General features: G+C 40.0%; 1 protein-coding gene across 1 annotated transcript in view; it reads right to left on the bottom strand.

The window, feature by feature from the left end:
* Positions 1–1,647: 1,647 nt before the first annotated feature.
* The window catches only part of ANK2 (ankyrin 2, neuronal), a 321,961-nt gene continuing 307,771 nt past the window's right edge, over positions 1,648–15,837 (bottom strand). The window contains exons 43-47 of the mRNA XM_010575540.1: positions 13,534–13,819; positions 11,067–11,150; positions 9,255–9,419; positions 7,655–7,837; positions 1,648–3,977 (exon numbers count right to left, since the gene is read on the bottom strand). Of these exons, the coding sequence (XP_010573842.1) occupies positions 3,963–3,977; positions 7,655–7,837; positions 9,255–9,419; positions 11,067–11,150; positions 13,534–13,819 (733 nt within the window). The 3' untranslated portion in view covers positions 1,648–3,962. The remainder of the gene's footprint in view (positions 3,978–7,654; positions 7,838–9,254; positions 9,420–11,066; positions 11,151–13,533; positions 13,820–15,837) is intronic.

Here is a 15,837-nt window from a genome sequence, read left to right as displayed (position 1 = left end):
AAAGGGGTCTTCAGCGCCTTATATCCTACTTGCATGTACGGTATGTGAAATTATGGTCCGTCCTGCAGTAATGAAGCTAAGTGGAAGGATTTGTTTCTGCTGCTCAGTTGCCTGTTTTGGGGTTCAGAAACAACAGGATGCTACAGTGGCTTCTGGGGTGACTTCTGGATGTTGTCTCTTACCTTTCAACCAACTAGTCAACATCTAATTTCTCAGAGATGCAAAGGGAAGCTCTAAGGCACTTACTTAGGAGGAATGCTTGATCTTCAGCATGGCTGGAGCCTTTTACAGCTTTTTTTTTTTTTTTTTCCAATTTAATCCTATTATTCTGACAGCTCCTGCTGTCATGGAGTCCTGTTGACATAAGAACATGAAGCTGAAACTGCAGTATTACAAAGAGGAGGAGATAATGCTCACAGTCAGTCACCTGCTGAAACATGAAGAGCAAAGCACAAACCCAAGTTAATGAATTGGAATGAGATATTTCTATGTGTGTTTCTTTGCTCTTTTTAAATCCTTTTTTGGCTTTTTTTTTTATTTAATTTTGACGTAGGGGAGAGTCCTTGTTGGATCTTTACCCTTCAGCTGTATGGAAGTTGAGCATCACCTAACCAAATTTTTTTCCATTTGGCTTCTCTGCGAGGTCTATATTTACCACTAGAACTGTTTAATTGTTGTCTGGGTGTTTGAGTGGGTTTCATTTGATTGATAGTGGGGTTTTTTAATACAATTGTCTTTCATTGGGAAGAGAAAGTGGAAGAGAGGAAAAACTTGGTAGCCTTCGGCTGTAGGACTCACCTCAGATGTGTAAGCCTTGACATGGACTTGCTCTGTCAGTCACAACTGACTGACCTGTGGTTTGATCCCATACCTGCTGTGCTCTGCTCTGGCCTGTGGGCATCCTTCTGGTCTTGGCAGGGAGTTCAGGTGTGCCTCGCTTGGGCCCTTTTTGTCCCTTAATCTGGGAGGTTGGATGACTCTGAATTTTGGCAAATAGAGAAACTGCTGAAATTGATGGTTTCTCTGCTATGCGAGGTGTAGGTAGGAGGACTCCTCTGATGGCCGTGAAGGTAGCACACGAGGCAATGGCAAAGAGTGGGGATGCTGCGGCAGTATGACCTGTTACATTAGCCAGAGATCCAGCTGCAGCAATAGAATTGGTACAGATTTATATCGAATAAATTTAAATTGGCAACGAAGCAGACTCTTCCCACTGTTTTTCTGTGCATTACAAGGATGTAAGACATGACAGAATTTCACCTTACGTTTTTCTTCCCTGTCTTTCCTCTGGTTGAGAAACTGCCAGTAGTGGGCACTGAAAAAGTAACTGACTGTAACAAACAGTCTAGGCCATATTCGAAGGAAAATTCCACAATTTCAGTACCAATACAATAACTAGAAAACATGGCTAGATACCCTTGGAAAAACTATTAATAGGAGTTTAAAAAAATTTGTATCTGACTGTTGTAACAGACTGATGCTTACCAATCAATCAGTGCTGAATAACAGAATTAAAAAAAAAGAAAAATCTTAGCGATCTGGGTACAGAGGCATTATAATGTGATAGTTCAGTTAAAGTACGTACCCATGTGGGCGCTGTTCCTTTTTATGCTGCACTGACAGTAAAAGAGAGTGAGCCGTTATTTCTACATTTAACACTTGTACATTTTTATTTAGTTAAATCAGCCATTGTACACATTGCAGCTATGTATTGTTAGTGTTGTATTTTTTTTAATTTTTAACTAATACATGCCCTCATAGATATATTCAATTAGTGTTATCACCATGGGAACAAGATGCTGATTCGTCAACTTAAAATTCACTTCTTCTCACAGTATTCAAGTTCTTTGATAACACAGCAAAAAATCAAAATAAGAGGTGAATAACCATTATGTTGTTACACAGAACATCATCTGCACCGCAAATAACACAACAGAAATGCATTTCTTTAGAGCCCCGTCCTTGAAGATCATCCTGTGCTGTCTCTGACAATAAGAAAGCCATGATGCGTTGTGAAATGTTTCATCATGGGTCTCATTCAGTTTGGCTGCCAAAACACTTTTTTTTTTTTTTTTTTTTTTTTTTTTCCTCTTTCTTTCTTTTTCCTGCCTGCCAAAAAAAGTGTTAGCATGACACCTGGGGTTGTTTTGCCTGCAGGAAGCCAGAATTCCCAAGATGTTTTCATGCTTTTGGCATGGTTACCTTAATGAGGAAGTGCCCTTGTTCTGAGCACTGAGTGAGTCATTAAAAAAAAAAACAAACAACCCTATAATTGTAGAAGGCCAGATAAGTTTGGAAAAAGTACTACTCCTAGAGGAGAGGATTTGTTTTACTCTGGTTTTGAGTATACTATTAAAAAATCAAATAGCTGTTTAAAAACATTTAGTTAGTGTGTGTATATTATATATGCTAAAACACTACAGAGCTCCCTCCATTAAATATTAAGGTATAGAACACCCAAAATGTCAGATCTCTATGTTCCCTTTTTTGAAAATAAAAGTGCAGACATGCTATCGTGGTATTCAGAGGGTTGGTTTAGAAATATATATATATTATATATATAGATAGATAACAAAATATGAACAGAAACTGGCTTTCAAGGATTGTGAGCACTTTCTCTTTAAAAAACACTTGATTGGAAGATAAAAACTGCTCGCTCAGTGCTAAGAGGGCTAACAAGCTGACATGATTATAGGAGGGTTTGGTTTTGACCTTCAAATGCCACATGCATGTATCGGATAAGAGGCAATCTCGATAAAACACGGTGAATTAATTATTCTCCTTGTATAGTAGGTAAGTCTGTCTCCCATAGTTATCTACAGTGCAGTGGCCAGCAGGAAGTACCACCAATAAGACAGTGGGGTTTGCTAAGCAGTGATGAAAACAGGAAACTACTGTAGTTATAATTGTTTAATACACCCTGCCACATGTCCAGATCTAAAAGATTTTAATACCGTATGCAAATGTGCCATAGATATAGCTGCTAGCAAGTTGGTTACCTAATTGGGTATTCTTTTTTTTTTTTTCTTTTTTTTCTTTTCTTTTTCTGGAAATCTTTAAGTGGCTGTCCAAAGGTCTTAGAAGTATTAATGGCCACAGTCAGCTGTTACGTCATGAGAACAGCTGAATTTCCAGGTTTTTAGCCTGACTCTTAGAGCCTTTAACTATAATAGATCCCTAAACTGGAAGTCTTACAGATGCAGTAGATCTGCAGTGCTTCCTCCTCAGTCAGTCTGTGTTTGCAGTCGATTGTGTTAACGTTATTTTATTAATCGCTGTTCAGCAGTGTCAACAGACCTTGTAATCCACGATGCTATTTGTAGTCATAGGCAGTGTGTTTTCTGCAGTCTTGTAAGTCCAAATACTCTTGCTATATACAGTTTACACGTTAACTCCCTTTTTTATGATGCATGTACATAGTCACTTGAAGAGGCCTGTAGATGAAGTTGGCTTGACAAATGCAATTTCTTGAAGCTAGTGCAGAAGCAAAGGAACAGCAAGAAGTGGCGATGCTGACAAATTCCCAGTACGGCACAAAGACGACGATTCGGTGGATAAATCATCCTGAATGAAGGATGCTATCTTTGGTCACAAATTAGCTTACAGGGTAAAAAATAACAAAAACCCAAAATAAAATACAGGGAGGGGGAAGAAATGAATTCACTGCATCTGCACAAGTAGAAATGGCAGTGTCTTCCAGTGATTATGTAGGTAATAATGTCTGTACCTAGAGAGGATGGATGCTGTGTACGGGATGGATGGTTATATGGTGGTGTTGAGGGGCGGCAGCTTCTCACTTCGCCTCCTGTTTCCAGTCCTCGTTGCAGAAGTGTCTGAGAAGCTGCTGGAGGTCATGTTGGAGGTCATCCTGTGGTAGTGCTTCTGGTGTGTCTTCCAGCTCTTCTATGTGCACATGTTTTCCATACCGATCCTTCATCACAGTCCTCTTCTGCGTGCTGGCTTTACTGAGTATTGTCCTAAAACAAAATAAATGAGATAACGCTCTTAAAAAGCCCACAGTTCCCAAAGGTTTTTAAAAAACGCTCCTTTTTGGCGACAGTTTAAGGCTTTTTAGTTTAAAATAACATGAGAAGAACTGTAGCTGGCAGTTTAAGCCAGCTACTGAGGTTAGACACCCGTTACGCATTCTGAGTACAACACACACTATGGCTTTAACTGGCTTTCATAATGTAAACTAACAGCAATTAATCTCTATACGCTGATTAAGCATACAGTTTTAGATGCCCAGCAAAAACATGCTGTAACACACAGACATGCAACATATGTTGAAATTCACACAAGATCTTCCTATTTGCTGTAGTTAACTTCGACATACAGAGTTGTCCTGCGCAATAGTAATTTAGGCCGATTTGGATCTTCAACACTTACTTCTGAACAAGTCTTACTTCTGACAGCCAGTAAAACTACATTTGTGGTAATCTAATGTCCTAAACTATTCTGTTAATTACTCTCTTACCTCATTGGAACCATCTTGCTCTACTAGTCAGAACCTTAAACCTCACCAAGTCCCTTCCAGATCTAGGCAAATAAATGTAGTAGTCATAGGACAGCTAGGTATCTGTGGCTTAGCTTTACCCAGAAGCCCAAGTTTTGGTCAGTGTCCTTGAGAGAGGACCATGGGAAGCCAAGCACACTTGGAAATTCCTGCGTGCTCAGGCAGGAATAGCTCGATTTTTATCAGACAGCTGACGCTTCTTAATTTGACCCGAATGACCAAAAAGGTCCCTCGGTTAGATGGAGCACTTTGGCAAGAATGCGCACCCTTCATCCAAAAGCAGATGCGGCGGGTCTTCCGGCCCTCGGTGTGTCCGTGTGACACCATCCTGCTAACTCTGAAACTGGTATGTGTCCTATAGCTTGTTACAATTACAGACACTGGTTGGTTGGGATGTTCTTTCAGGGGCCAGCATTCGCTTTACCATGCCAAGGGCCACTATCAATTCAAATGGCCGGAAAGAAAAGGTGTGTAAAAGACACCTAGCCTTTAACAGCCTTGGCTCAAGTTGTGTGCGGTAGGAATGAATATACTTGCTGTACTACAGTAGCTTTTTTTTTTTCCCTCCCAAATATTTCTCTATGCGCCCTGCCTCATTCTTCATAAGGCTCAACTCTTGCATGTATATATCTATATATCTACCTATGTCCATACATCCTCTCGTCTATTTTGATAATGTTCAAATTATCAAATGATCGCAGTCAACTGGTATGAAAAAAAATATTTTTGAAGTAACATTGATTAATGTTGTTAACTGTACATCACGCTGTTACTCTTGTATCACCTATGACATCAGCTAGGCAGCGATACCCCTTTGTACCGGGTGTAGCCAGGATGCAGTGAACTTCCTTCCTAGCAGCCTGTGTGGTGCACTGTTGTCCATTTGGGTCTAGAACAGTGTTGGTAACAGACGGATGCTTTGGCTCCTGCTGAACAGTGCTCACAGCATCGATACTTTCTTTTCCCCCCTCGCCCCCGTAAGTAGGCTGGGGGTGGGCAAGAGAATGGGAGGGCACACGGGCAGGACAGCGAGTGATCACCTCTGCATCATCGCTGCTTTGGTTGTTCTTCCCTCTTTCCTTCACTTATTAAACTGTCTTCATTCAACCTGTGAGTCTTCTCCCTTTCGCCATTCCTGTTCTCTCCCCTTTTTGTGCTGGGACAGGAAGGTTAGGGAGCAGCGGTGTGGTGCTTGGCTGCTGGCCAGGGTGAACCCACCACACCCCTAATTCACCCAGTTGAATTTTCAAGTGAATGTAGACCTTCCTAGTGCATCCCTCCCTCCCTGTAACAGGTTAGTAGTAGTAATCTTTAGTAATTTTGCAAAAAAAGCTTTAGGTGCTACTGGTGCTTTCACTTCAGACACTCTCTTAAATCCACTCATTTGTTATGACTTTGTTAATCCTTTTCTAGTAATAGTTCATTGACATGCCAAGCCAAACCTTTTAATAATTGATCCATCCTCTTTCATTATTTCTTTCTCTACTAAAGCGGGGAGTTGGACTTTCATTTGGTTACCAGTATAGCTCAAAGCCTCGAATTAAAACATAAACTTCAAATTAAAACAAAAACCACAAGCCCAGGACAGAAGATAATTCCTCTTTGTACCTTAGTGCTTTATATTAACAAAGTTGAATGCTGAGAAAATGATGAATAGACAAATAGGAGAAGCATCTGCCTGCCATTTGCATCCTTTCAAATATTCCTCAAATGTACAGATCAGTTACAGTTTCTTGTATAGGATAGTTTTGTTTTACTAATAATTGTAATGAAGATTGTATTGGTACTTTCATTCCGACTTGGAAGTAGCCCACCTCAAGGCCTTGCAGTAGCACACTTGCAGAAGTCACCCTTTGTATCTATTTACGATACCTGCTACAGCGACCTTTTTCCTGTCACAAAAAATACTCTTTTATAGTTGTTCCCACTGCCACCTTGAGCTGCCTGTTCTCAGTGCTAGCAGTACAGAGACGGGTATACGTAGAAACGATGCATACCTATGTACGGGTATACACAGAAATGATACTCCTGAGGCTCAACTGTACTGAAATGGGAGAAGCAGGGAATTGAGCCTGGCAAGGTTTTCTACTGAATATCTGCTGTTACTAATACTTCATAGAAAATTGAAAAAAAGGCAGCATTTTAATTTTTGTTTTGGCTGGATGTGGGTTTGTCTGTGGTATCTTCAGCAGGCTTCTTGATTTACTAAACTAGAAGCTGCAAGCTGGGAAAAAAGTGTTATTTCCCAAGCCATTTCTCTGAACCTACACGACAGTTTTTGCTGCTTGTTTTGTTATTGTTAGGAGAGAAGGATCTCTCACCAAGATATGGAGATACATATACACACACACACATGAATATAGGCTGCTGGGCCTATATTTGTAACGGGAAATCTGGCATCTCAACCTAATAGCCTAGCACTTCTTGTCTTCCCGCAAGCTGTAATACCATTGTATGGCAGAAAATATCCAGACCCTGACATTGTTGCATCTATGTTTTCATATGATATTCTGTCAAATTAAAAAACCAAACCAAGTACTTATGTTGCATCTAATGGCACAAACCTTTTATCCACGTGACATCTTTTACACGTGTTATTCAAAGGGACAATAAAATAGATTAAGAGTGAAGTGCTATCAGTTCCTTATAAAAAAAGCTGTATTAATTCGGTATTGCTTTTCTATTACTGAAATGTCTAAACTGATCAGAAAAAGCATAAAAACAGGAAAGGTGCTAATTAGCTTGATAGCTATTTCTTCCTTTCAAGGCCAAATACATCAACTTGCCCAGAGAATAGACTTAACTGTGTAAATTTCTAAAATTACCTCCATGCGTGGTAATGTACGAATGAACTTTAACAGTAACCACCACACCCGTGATTTCTAACAACTTTAAGCCTCCATGGGTTTTTTTCAGAATCTTAAAATGTTTCATAGCTAATTCTGTAACGTTAGCTTTCCCCCCACACACACACTTTATATACTAATCTTTTTATAACGTGGCTGAGTATAACAACAGAGGTTTATACTCAATAGCTGAGTATGATGGTCCACCAACAAAACTTTCAGTAGAGTAGAATTTGTCCCCAGGTATGTTGTGACACGTGGTTTAATACTTATATTTAAAAGGCATTTTTACCTCTTCAAAGTCCTCTTTGGCTGACGGAAGATCACTAGCTAAGCTAGCATCCCCCAGGTGTTTCTCTGTTCTCTCTCCTTGCACTACAGTGGTCTTTATGACTTTGCTGACCTTCCGGCCTTCCACTGGTTGAGACTGGAATTCAGAGGCACTAGGCAAAACAGCAGGTTCAGACAGGGTCACCTGTAAGGTCAGAAAGCAGAAGTATACTGGATATGAATTACATAATGGATACTAACAAAGCTTTTAGTTACTCCATCATTCTTAATCATTGCCACAGAGAACAAGAATATAAGAAGCGTCTCAATTTCTACGTGTACGCAGCCCCGGAACGGGACGTTGTAGGATACATGCCAGTTCAGGCAGCAGGAACAGCCCTGGAGAATTTACTCTGCCGAGAAGCTTTATGCTGGCAGGGTGAAATCTGCTTCTGGAACCTGAGCTAGCCTGAAGGTAGCAGGGATATTGCTACCTTCCACCACAGCGCAGGCTGCCGTACTGGCTTACCTGCCCAGGCCACTGGAGTTACACCAACCAATGAGTGGACCTCTTGCTGTGAGTCCTTGCTGCATTCACACAGGTAGTACGAATTAGTGATATCGGCCCATATCTTAATTTTAAGATAATTCTTCTGAGAGATGAGCCACGCTTGTAAAACTAAGGAACTCTTCCAGGAGCAACAGACCAGAATATTAGAATACCATGTGAAAGTAACAAACTCTATTTTATTTGGCAAAATACGAATTTAATGTATACAGGATCCATATGATAAAGAGTAGTTCTGGTATGGTCAGCTAACTAAAAAAAATTACTTTGTTTTCTTGTTACCTTACTCCTAGAGAATTAATTCTGATGACTAATTCTGGCGAGAGAGAAGGGCAATCATGTTCTTAGCGTTCCTAATGACCGCTTGTTAAATGTTGCTTTCACTTGCAGTACTGCCAAAAGCAACCCCTGTTACTAGCTTCTAGTCCTCTGTCACAACCTTAATGATGCCGATACAAATGTCTGTAGGGCTACATGGTGAGGTGAATCAAGGCTGGAAAAGGTAAACTGAAAGGTACTTACCTTTTTGGGTTGTTTTTTCTTTTTAATTACCTGGCTCTACAAACAGTTTGCATGGAAGTAATACTTTTGTTTGTTTGTTTTCTTCTCCAAAGCAAAGAACACACCAGTAAGTTAAACCTAATATAACTGTATAGTTTTAGAAGGGCTTAGTTCTAGAAACCTAGAGAACATCAGATCATTTCATTACAACATTTGCTACTTCTCTTATTAGAGTAAGAGGTATAATAACATGTAGAGATTTGCCATTTACTTTTATGTCATCTTAGTACGAAGCTGCTTTCCTTATGAAGTTGGTACTTCTCATAAATCACAGATTCTGTATCCTGACTTATTTTCAGAGAAAGCTGCCTTCTTTCTCTGCCCACCCCCTGCCTTTTCCTGGTCTTTATTCCGAGGCTTTTCCATCTGCCAGGAAACTTTTAAAAATATCATTCAAAACTGAATGTTGTTGGCATGAGTAAGATGTAGTTACTAAGTATGCTGTTGGTATACTGCTGCTTTGTACCATCACAAGAAAAGTAGATGATCTGACCTCTGACTGCTCACTGTCGCTCTTCAGCACAACCCGTTTTACAACTTTGGAATAGCCATCTCCTCCTTCAACAGTGACAGGTTTTTGCGGTGTTCCTTGCATTAGGACTTCCTCTTTTTCTGTGCCATCTGGAGAAACGTATCGCCGGATGATCTTTCTAGTGACCTGAAGGAATGAAATAGAGCTTTGTCCCGAAAGAATTAACAATTCCTTCTTATTCTCTATATAGTATTTTCTACTCAAAGGGCATTTTTCCTACGCAGAAAAACCTACATAGATGGTTCAGTATTTTAGTCTTTAATGCATATACTCAAAAGTACCTGTAGTAAAGCTGCAAGTTGACGCATCTGCCCTACTCAGGCTACCACACAGCAAAGCTTCCATAAACGTACTTCACAAGTGGGCACAATATAGATATTGGAATGACTCTCTAAAGCAGTAGTTATTATTAGGAAAAGTAGTACAGTATTTCAGAGGGAAAACGTACTTTACAACCACACAACTGCTAGAAAACATTTTCAGAGTGGCATTTTCAAAAAGGCTTCTGAAAGTAAGAGGTTAGCAGCCTGGCTATTGAACACTTAGAAGCAGATTCAGAGAGGAACTTGGACACCATGTAGTAACACTGCTGGTACTAACCACTGCTGAACTAGTAAGCTGGATTTAACCTACTTGAGAGACTAATCTGCTGCTTAAGCTTTCGAAGCATCGCCAAGCCAAACAAAGAGGAGCAGAAGAGAGTTACAGGGCTCAAGATGAGATAAATTTCTCGAGGAGGATGGGTATGCATCCCTCTGTGGATGACCTGGAGCTCTACGTTTTTGTCCACCTTCCCAGCCCCTTTTGACAAGGTAACTTTAAGCAGTTACCTCCTGCTCTGTCCAAAAGCTTATTGGCTGTGACGCTCAGTCAGACTGGGTCACCTCTATTAAATAGTCACAGAGGTGGGGGCAGTGCCCTCCCAGGCATGGACCTACCCAGAAGAATATAGTCATGCTCACTCTTGCACAACGTCCCCAGGAATATTTGGTTGGGGTTGTTTATTTTAATATGAATTCAAACAGCTTCCAGAGACATGCTATCCAGCTGAGGGTCTATGACGTTTTCTTGGGAGACGACAGATGGGAGTTTGCCACCAGCTGAATTCAGCCAAGTCCTAGACCAATTCTCTAAGCCCTGAGTTGTCAGATAAGGCAAGGAGAACAGAATTTCCACTTCCGTGCTGTGCAGAATTCACTTTTATAAGCATGGTCTGAAAATGTTTATTTTATGAGGCCATCACACAAATAAGTACTTTCTATATTCTTTGGGCCACAAATCTGAATCGTATGTACAGACACAGAAGTGTAGGAACCTGGTCAGGCACAGCTGAGTGGACATTTTGAGGATCTAAAGTCTGGATTTAGACGACTCTTGCAGACCCAGCCCTCCATTAGTTTCATTAATACGAGCAAACATGATCTTAGATAAAATTGTGGTGGTGTGGTTTTTCAGCTGTGGTTTTTGTTGTTTTTTCTCTTTTTTTTTTTTTTTTTTTTTTTGAAACTTGTTCTCAGAAATGTGGATCTATGCAGAGTTTTCACTGGCTTTAAGTGGGCTTAAAGTTATAAACTGTAACACAGAATGATCTTGCAAATCAAAATAATTCTTCAAACTTTGGAATCTCTCATGAACAAAAATTCTGGTTCCTTCTATGCTCTACTCCTAAAAATCACGCCCCTTCACAAAAGAAAATTTGGCTTGTATGTGAATGTATTTATACTTCCTTTTATAAGACAGTAAGAAGGTAGCAAGGGGCATAACTGACAATACCTTCTTTACCACTGTGTGGCCATGTTCATCTGTATATTGCTCTTCTGTGACTGTTTCTGGTGGCATTTCAGGCATACTATCAGCCTGTATGACAAAGAACAAAGTTTTATGAAGTAAAACCTTAATGTAGGTAACTTCAAAGAAGCAATTTTTAAAATGGTTAATTGGTTAAAGAATGAAAAAAAAAATTCAGAAGTGTTAGAAAAAAATTTGTTCTGCAAATAAATACTTAGAAAGCATGCAAAGAAAAGTTTTATGCCACAATGGACAGGCAAATGTGTGTTAGTTGACAGTGTTGTGTATGGGGCTGAGAAGTCTTCATCTTCCTACTGAGACATCCAATGGAACTTAGAGTTGGGTTAGCAGTATTACTATAATCCTCCTTTCCAGAAAAGGTATTGGAATGGCTTATCCAATGCCCATGCACTATTCAGGAGCATTCCAGCTTCGGGTGTAATATCAGCCAAGTGGTTGTCTCAGCAGCATGCCTGACGGTGTTACCGGGGCCTAGTCACCACAGGCTCGTGCAATCGTTCAACACTCAGTACCTGAATAATCACCCGGCGACGAACAACCCTGGTAGTGACCATCTCGTCCTCGTCCGAGCTGGTCTCCAGCCCACCTAACTCCTCTGCTAACTCCTAGTGGAAGCATGGAAGCAGTGCTCTGTTGTACGTGGTACTAGCAGTACTTACAGGTCCTGTCTTGGTTTTAGATAAAACCATCTTCACTTCTGAAAATTTTTGCTTTAAGGATTTGGGCCTCTTACCTGACTTTAATCTGTGAAACATTGATGTGGGGTGGGAGGCTTTGGCCACTTGACTATACCTTAGCTGTTCATTAGCATATTGAAAAAAGAAGGATGAATCTGTGTGGTACTAGTTCTATAGGATGCTCTTGGTGCTCTTAAGGTTGCCAGGGGCAAGCCTGAAGTTTGTGGCATGACATTGTTGCAGGTGGACTAGAAGGTATTACTAACACCAACTCTGGAATTCATACAAATTGCATAAGGTTTCTGTATTAATTACACAGAAATTATATGAAAACCTTTTAATCCTCCATACCGGGAAGTACGTAGTGCAGCATATAGACAGTAGGACTAAACAGTTTTAACTAGAGGACAATGTATCAATAGCTTTGGAGCCGGAAAGATCCAAGAAAAATTAGTAACAAGTGTTGGAAGTTCTTGCCTCTCCTGCATAGGGAAGAATTAAAAATTTAAATGAAGCAGTCAGAAGGCGAAGAGTAGCTGAAAAGAACTACTTGGGAAATTTCAACAGTATAAAAGCATAAAGGGGAAAATAGATGGGGGCAGGGGCGGGGGGGAGCTGTTTTTCTTTTTGGTGGTGCTAGTGGTTGTTGCTTAATAAAAGAATAGGAGGGAAAAAGTACACTACCTTTGAGGGCAGCCTTTCCTACAGCAGCCACTGTATTGAGTTCTACTGTAGCTAATCTTTCAACATCTGAGTTATCCTACACATTTTATAGTCAACCTTTTTCTGAGATCCCAGAGGCAGAGCTCTGGAATTCATTCTAGACACGGTACCTTTGCCAACATAAACAGCAAAGAAAGAGCAGCCTGTTTCTAGGTGAATGTCAAAACAGGGAACAACTTCTGCTTAAGTAGAACTGTGCTTTTTCTGCTCTAACTTCACTGATAAAACTTATTGCCTGCCCAATTATGCCTGCTCCTTTTTTCCACTTAGAACAGGCAAAAAAAGCTGCTTAAGAATAAACCTTTATCTGCCAAGTAATTTAAATGTCCTACTAAAAGCCATATAGTTGCTTTCTTTCATTGCCTCTTGAAGTCTTCCCCTCTCCAAACACTGCCATAAGGTTCCTTTGTCTTACACAACCAATAACCTACCTCACATAGTTTTTGTTCTTCTCTTACATCTCCTGTCTCCATTTCTCTTTACTGCCTGCATGCTACATAAACACCATTCTCAAGTTCTTTTCTTCCACTACATCCTTAGTATTCTGCAACGTACATCCTGCTGCCTCTTTTCCATCTTTTCCATCTCACTAACTTTACAGTATCTTTCATGTCATTCTTCATGCTGCTCTGCGCTACTCTTGCCTTTCTTCATAAGCTTTTAACATTATTACTTTGTCTTCATTACATCTGTTTTTCAGCTTTCACTCGTACATGGATTGTTTCTGCACCTGTTATTTACACTAATTCTTTCTCACATGCATGGACATAACTGTCACAGACCAAAGGACAAATAAGCATAGCAGAAGCAGAATTATAGTCTAGACTTTAGGATCTGGGTTTTGATTCAGCTTTGAAAACCTTTATACAAATGACTATAGCTAGCCCTTATAACCACAGAGGAAAGGAGAAAAGACTCAGTTGCAGACAGTGGTTAATTAGGCTGACTGAAAATATTCTCATCTTAAGGAATGAGCGAGACATAAAAGGGTTCTTTTGTGTCAAGTACTTTGAGGCAAAGTTGTTGTTTACCTTTTCTAAAGATTCCTCTTCATAGCCTCTTCCAAACTTTCCTGTCTGCTCATCAGTTGACTCCACTATCACTAGACTAGTTCTCCTTGGAGAGAGGTCATCCTGGTGGAGTTGGGGGTCCTCGGGCTCTTGGATGATGGGAGAGTCACCTCTCTGAGCAGACGATGGGGGTTGTGGGGATGTTTTTTGTCTCTCTTCCTTTGCCGCACTGAAGTGTGCAGATTTTTCACTTGCTGCTTTTCCGGTTACTGGTGCTGTAGACTGTTCTGTTCCTGGAGTTGTGACACTGTGAATTACAGGTTCAAGGGAAGTTACTACCATGCAGTGCTTTCCAATCCCCATAAATGGAACGTTATGCACTGTTTAAATATTGTCTGTCATCTAGCAAAGTCTAGAAATAACTGATACTCCTTGACAGTAACTACAGAGCAATCTGGCTAGGAATCCCTCTCATCTTCCCAACCCAAGAAAACCTCCAAATGGACGTCCACATCCATTGCACCCAATTCTGCAAAACTTGGTCTTTGTAAAGGATTTATGTGAACTCTGCTGTCACTTGTGTTCTCAACAAATCTACATATTACCTATTATTTTGGGGGCAGAAAAGAGACTGGATCAGTACAGATGGATGTAAAGCAACTACTACGTTAATTACAGGCTACACATCTGCAGGTGAGGAGAGGCCAACTTTTATGTAGAATTCTGGAGCCTTACCAAACAGAAATTTAGTATAGAATCTTATTTTGTTTGTAATATTACTTTCACTGTTGAACATTGCTATAATTTAATTGCTGCCACAAGTTATTTAAATGTATTATTATATATGTTACATAGTAACGTACATAAAGGTAATACATTAAAGCATATGTACATGCAATATTTTTGTGTTGCATATGGGTGAATTACTTCAGATATTAAGCTAACTCTCATCTAACTGTGTTTTATCAAGTAACCTTATAATTCTGATGCTAGCTTGAAAAGGTCACTTCTGATTTACACTGATTGTGAAAACATTACCCGCTTCACCACCTAGACTCTTCTTCTGAGGTTGACTTTTCTCTTTTCGTGTATATCGGTTAAAAGAAAAAAGACCAACTATATCAAAACTGGTGGAATTACAGCCTGAAAAATAGTGAGCCTGCAAAAATTAAATCTTCCCCTTTTAAAATTTCTGAGATGCTTTGAAGCTAGCATTTACATGCTTGCTTTTTTCCCCCTCTCATCCTAAAAATTAACTGAGGAAACTGTTAATTTTTAATAATAGGACACCAGATTCCCTTCTCCATAACCAATCCCATAAGTAGATAACAGTAATAATAACAGTAATAGAATAACTTGCATGTATATGTTTTTTTCCTGATACAAGTTGGGTTTTCACAATTTGTTGTGTTCCTCCAACTACTGCCCTTGAAACAATTGTGTTCCAAGAAAGAAAAGGTTTCATTGTAGTGTAAGTTAAACAGTATTGCTCCAGCCTCTTTTTCCCATTCACCAGGCTATACATATTATTGTATAATTCCTCTTGGTACGCGTTCCTTATGAACAATTTAAATCTAGCCCAATTTTCCTCCTAGTTTGAAGTAGACGTGAAGTGTGGTGATATTCCCATCATCACTACTCTCATTTAGTATTGGCAATATTGTCTCAAATGTATTCTCCATTCCTCAGAAACATCCATTTCCTCATGCAGATCATTAGGAAGTATTGGTATTTTTGCCTACCAGTGCAACGTAAGTCCTCTACCTTACATGCCGTTTTCTGTCTCCCACGCTCTCTCCTGGGTGTAAAGCATATTTGAGCAAAAGAATCCTCAAAAGACCATTTGCTGGACTCAGCTGCACCTTGACTGTTTGGGGCTGCATCTCCACATCAAAGCTAATCGCTCCCAGAAAAATCACTTCTTTGGAAGGGGATCCTTGATATTTTGCTAGCCTATGAATACCTCAATCAACCCTGCATAGAGTTCTCAATGTGGGCATGTGATTAGGGATGGTGGGAAGAAAGAAACGTGATCCTTTTCAAGTTCCTTTCCAAATGAAACCAACCCCACTGACAGCTCCAAATCAGAATTCAAGGCTTTGCTGTGCAGGTCTTCTAAATCCATACCTTACCACGTGTTGTTTCCTTAAGTACTTTTGTCCTGTCTGTATATAACCCTGTTTCTGTTCCTTTGGCCATCTAAAACTTGCTTTTAAAAATCGAGTTCCTAATACGTGGCTATGAGTTTTGTAAGTAATGAGTAAGTTGGAAAATTTTTGCCTCAATTGAAAAAAACATCCTGAAGTTGAAGGCAGGCCCGTCTAG

Source organism: Haliaeetus leucocephalus, unplaced genomic scaffold, assembly GCF_000737465.1.
Source record: "Haliaeetus leucocephalus isolate CR32 unplaced genomic scaffold, Haliaeetus_leucocephalus-4.0 Scaffold484, whole genome shotgun sequence".
In the NCBI taxonomy this organism is placed as follows: Eukaryota; Metazoa; Chordata; class Aves; order Accipitriformes; family Accipitridae; genus Haliaeetus; species Haliaeetus leucocephalus.
Note: the sequence above shows the minus strand (reverse complement) of the source record. Positions and strands in the feature narration are given on the sequence as shown.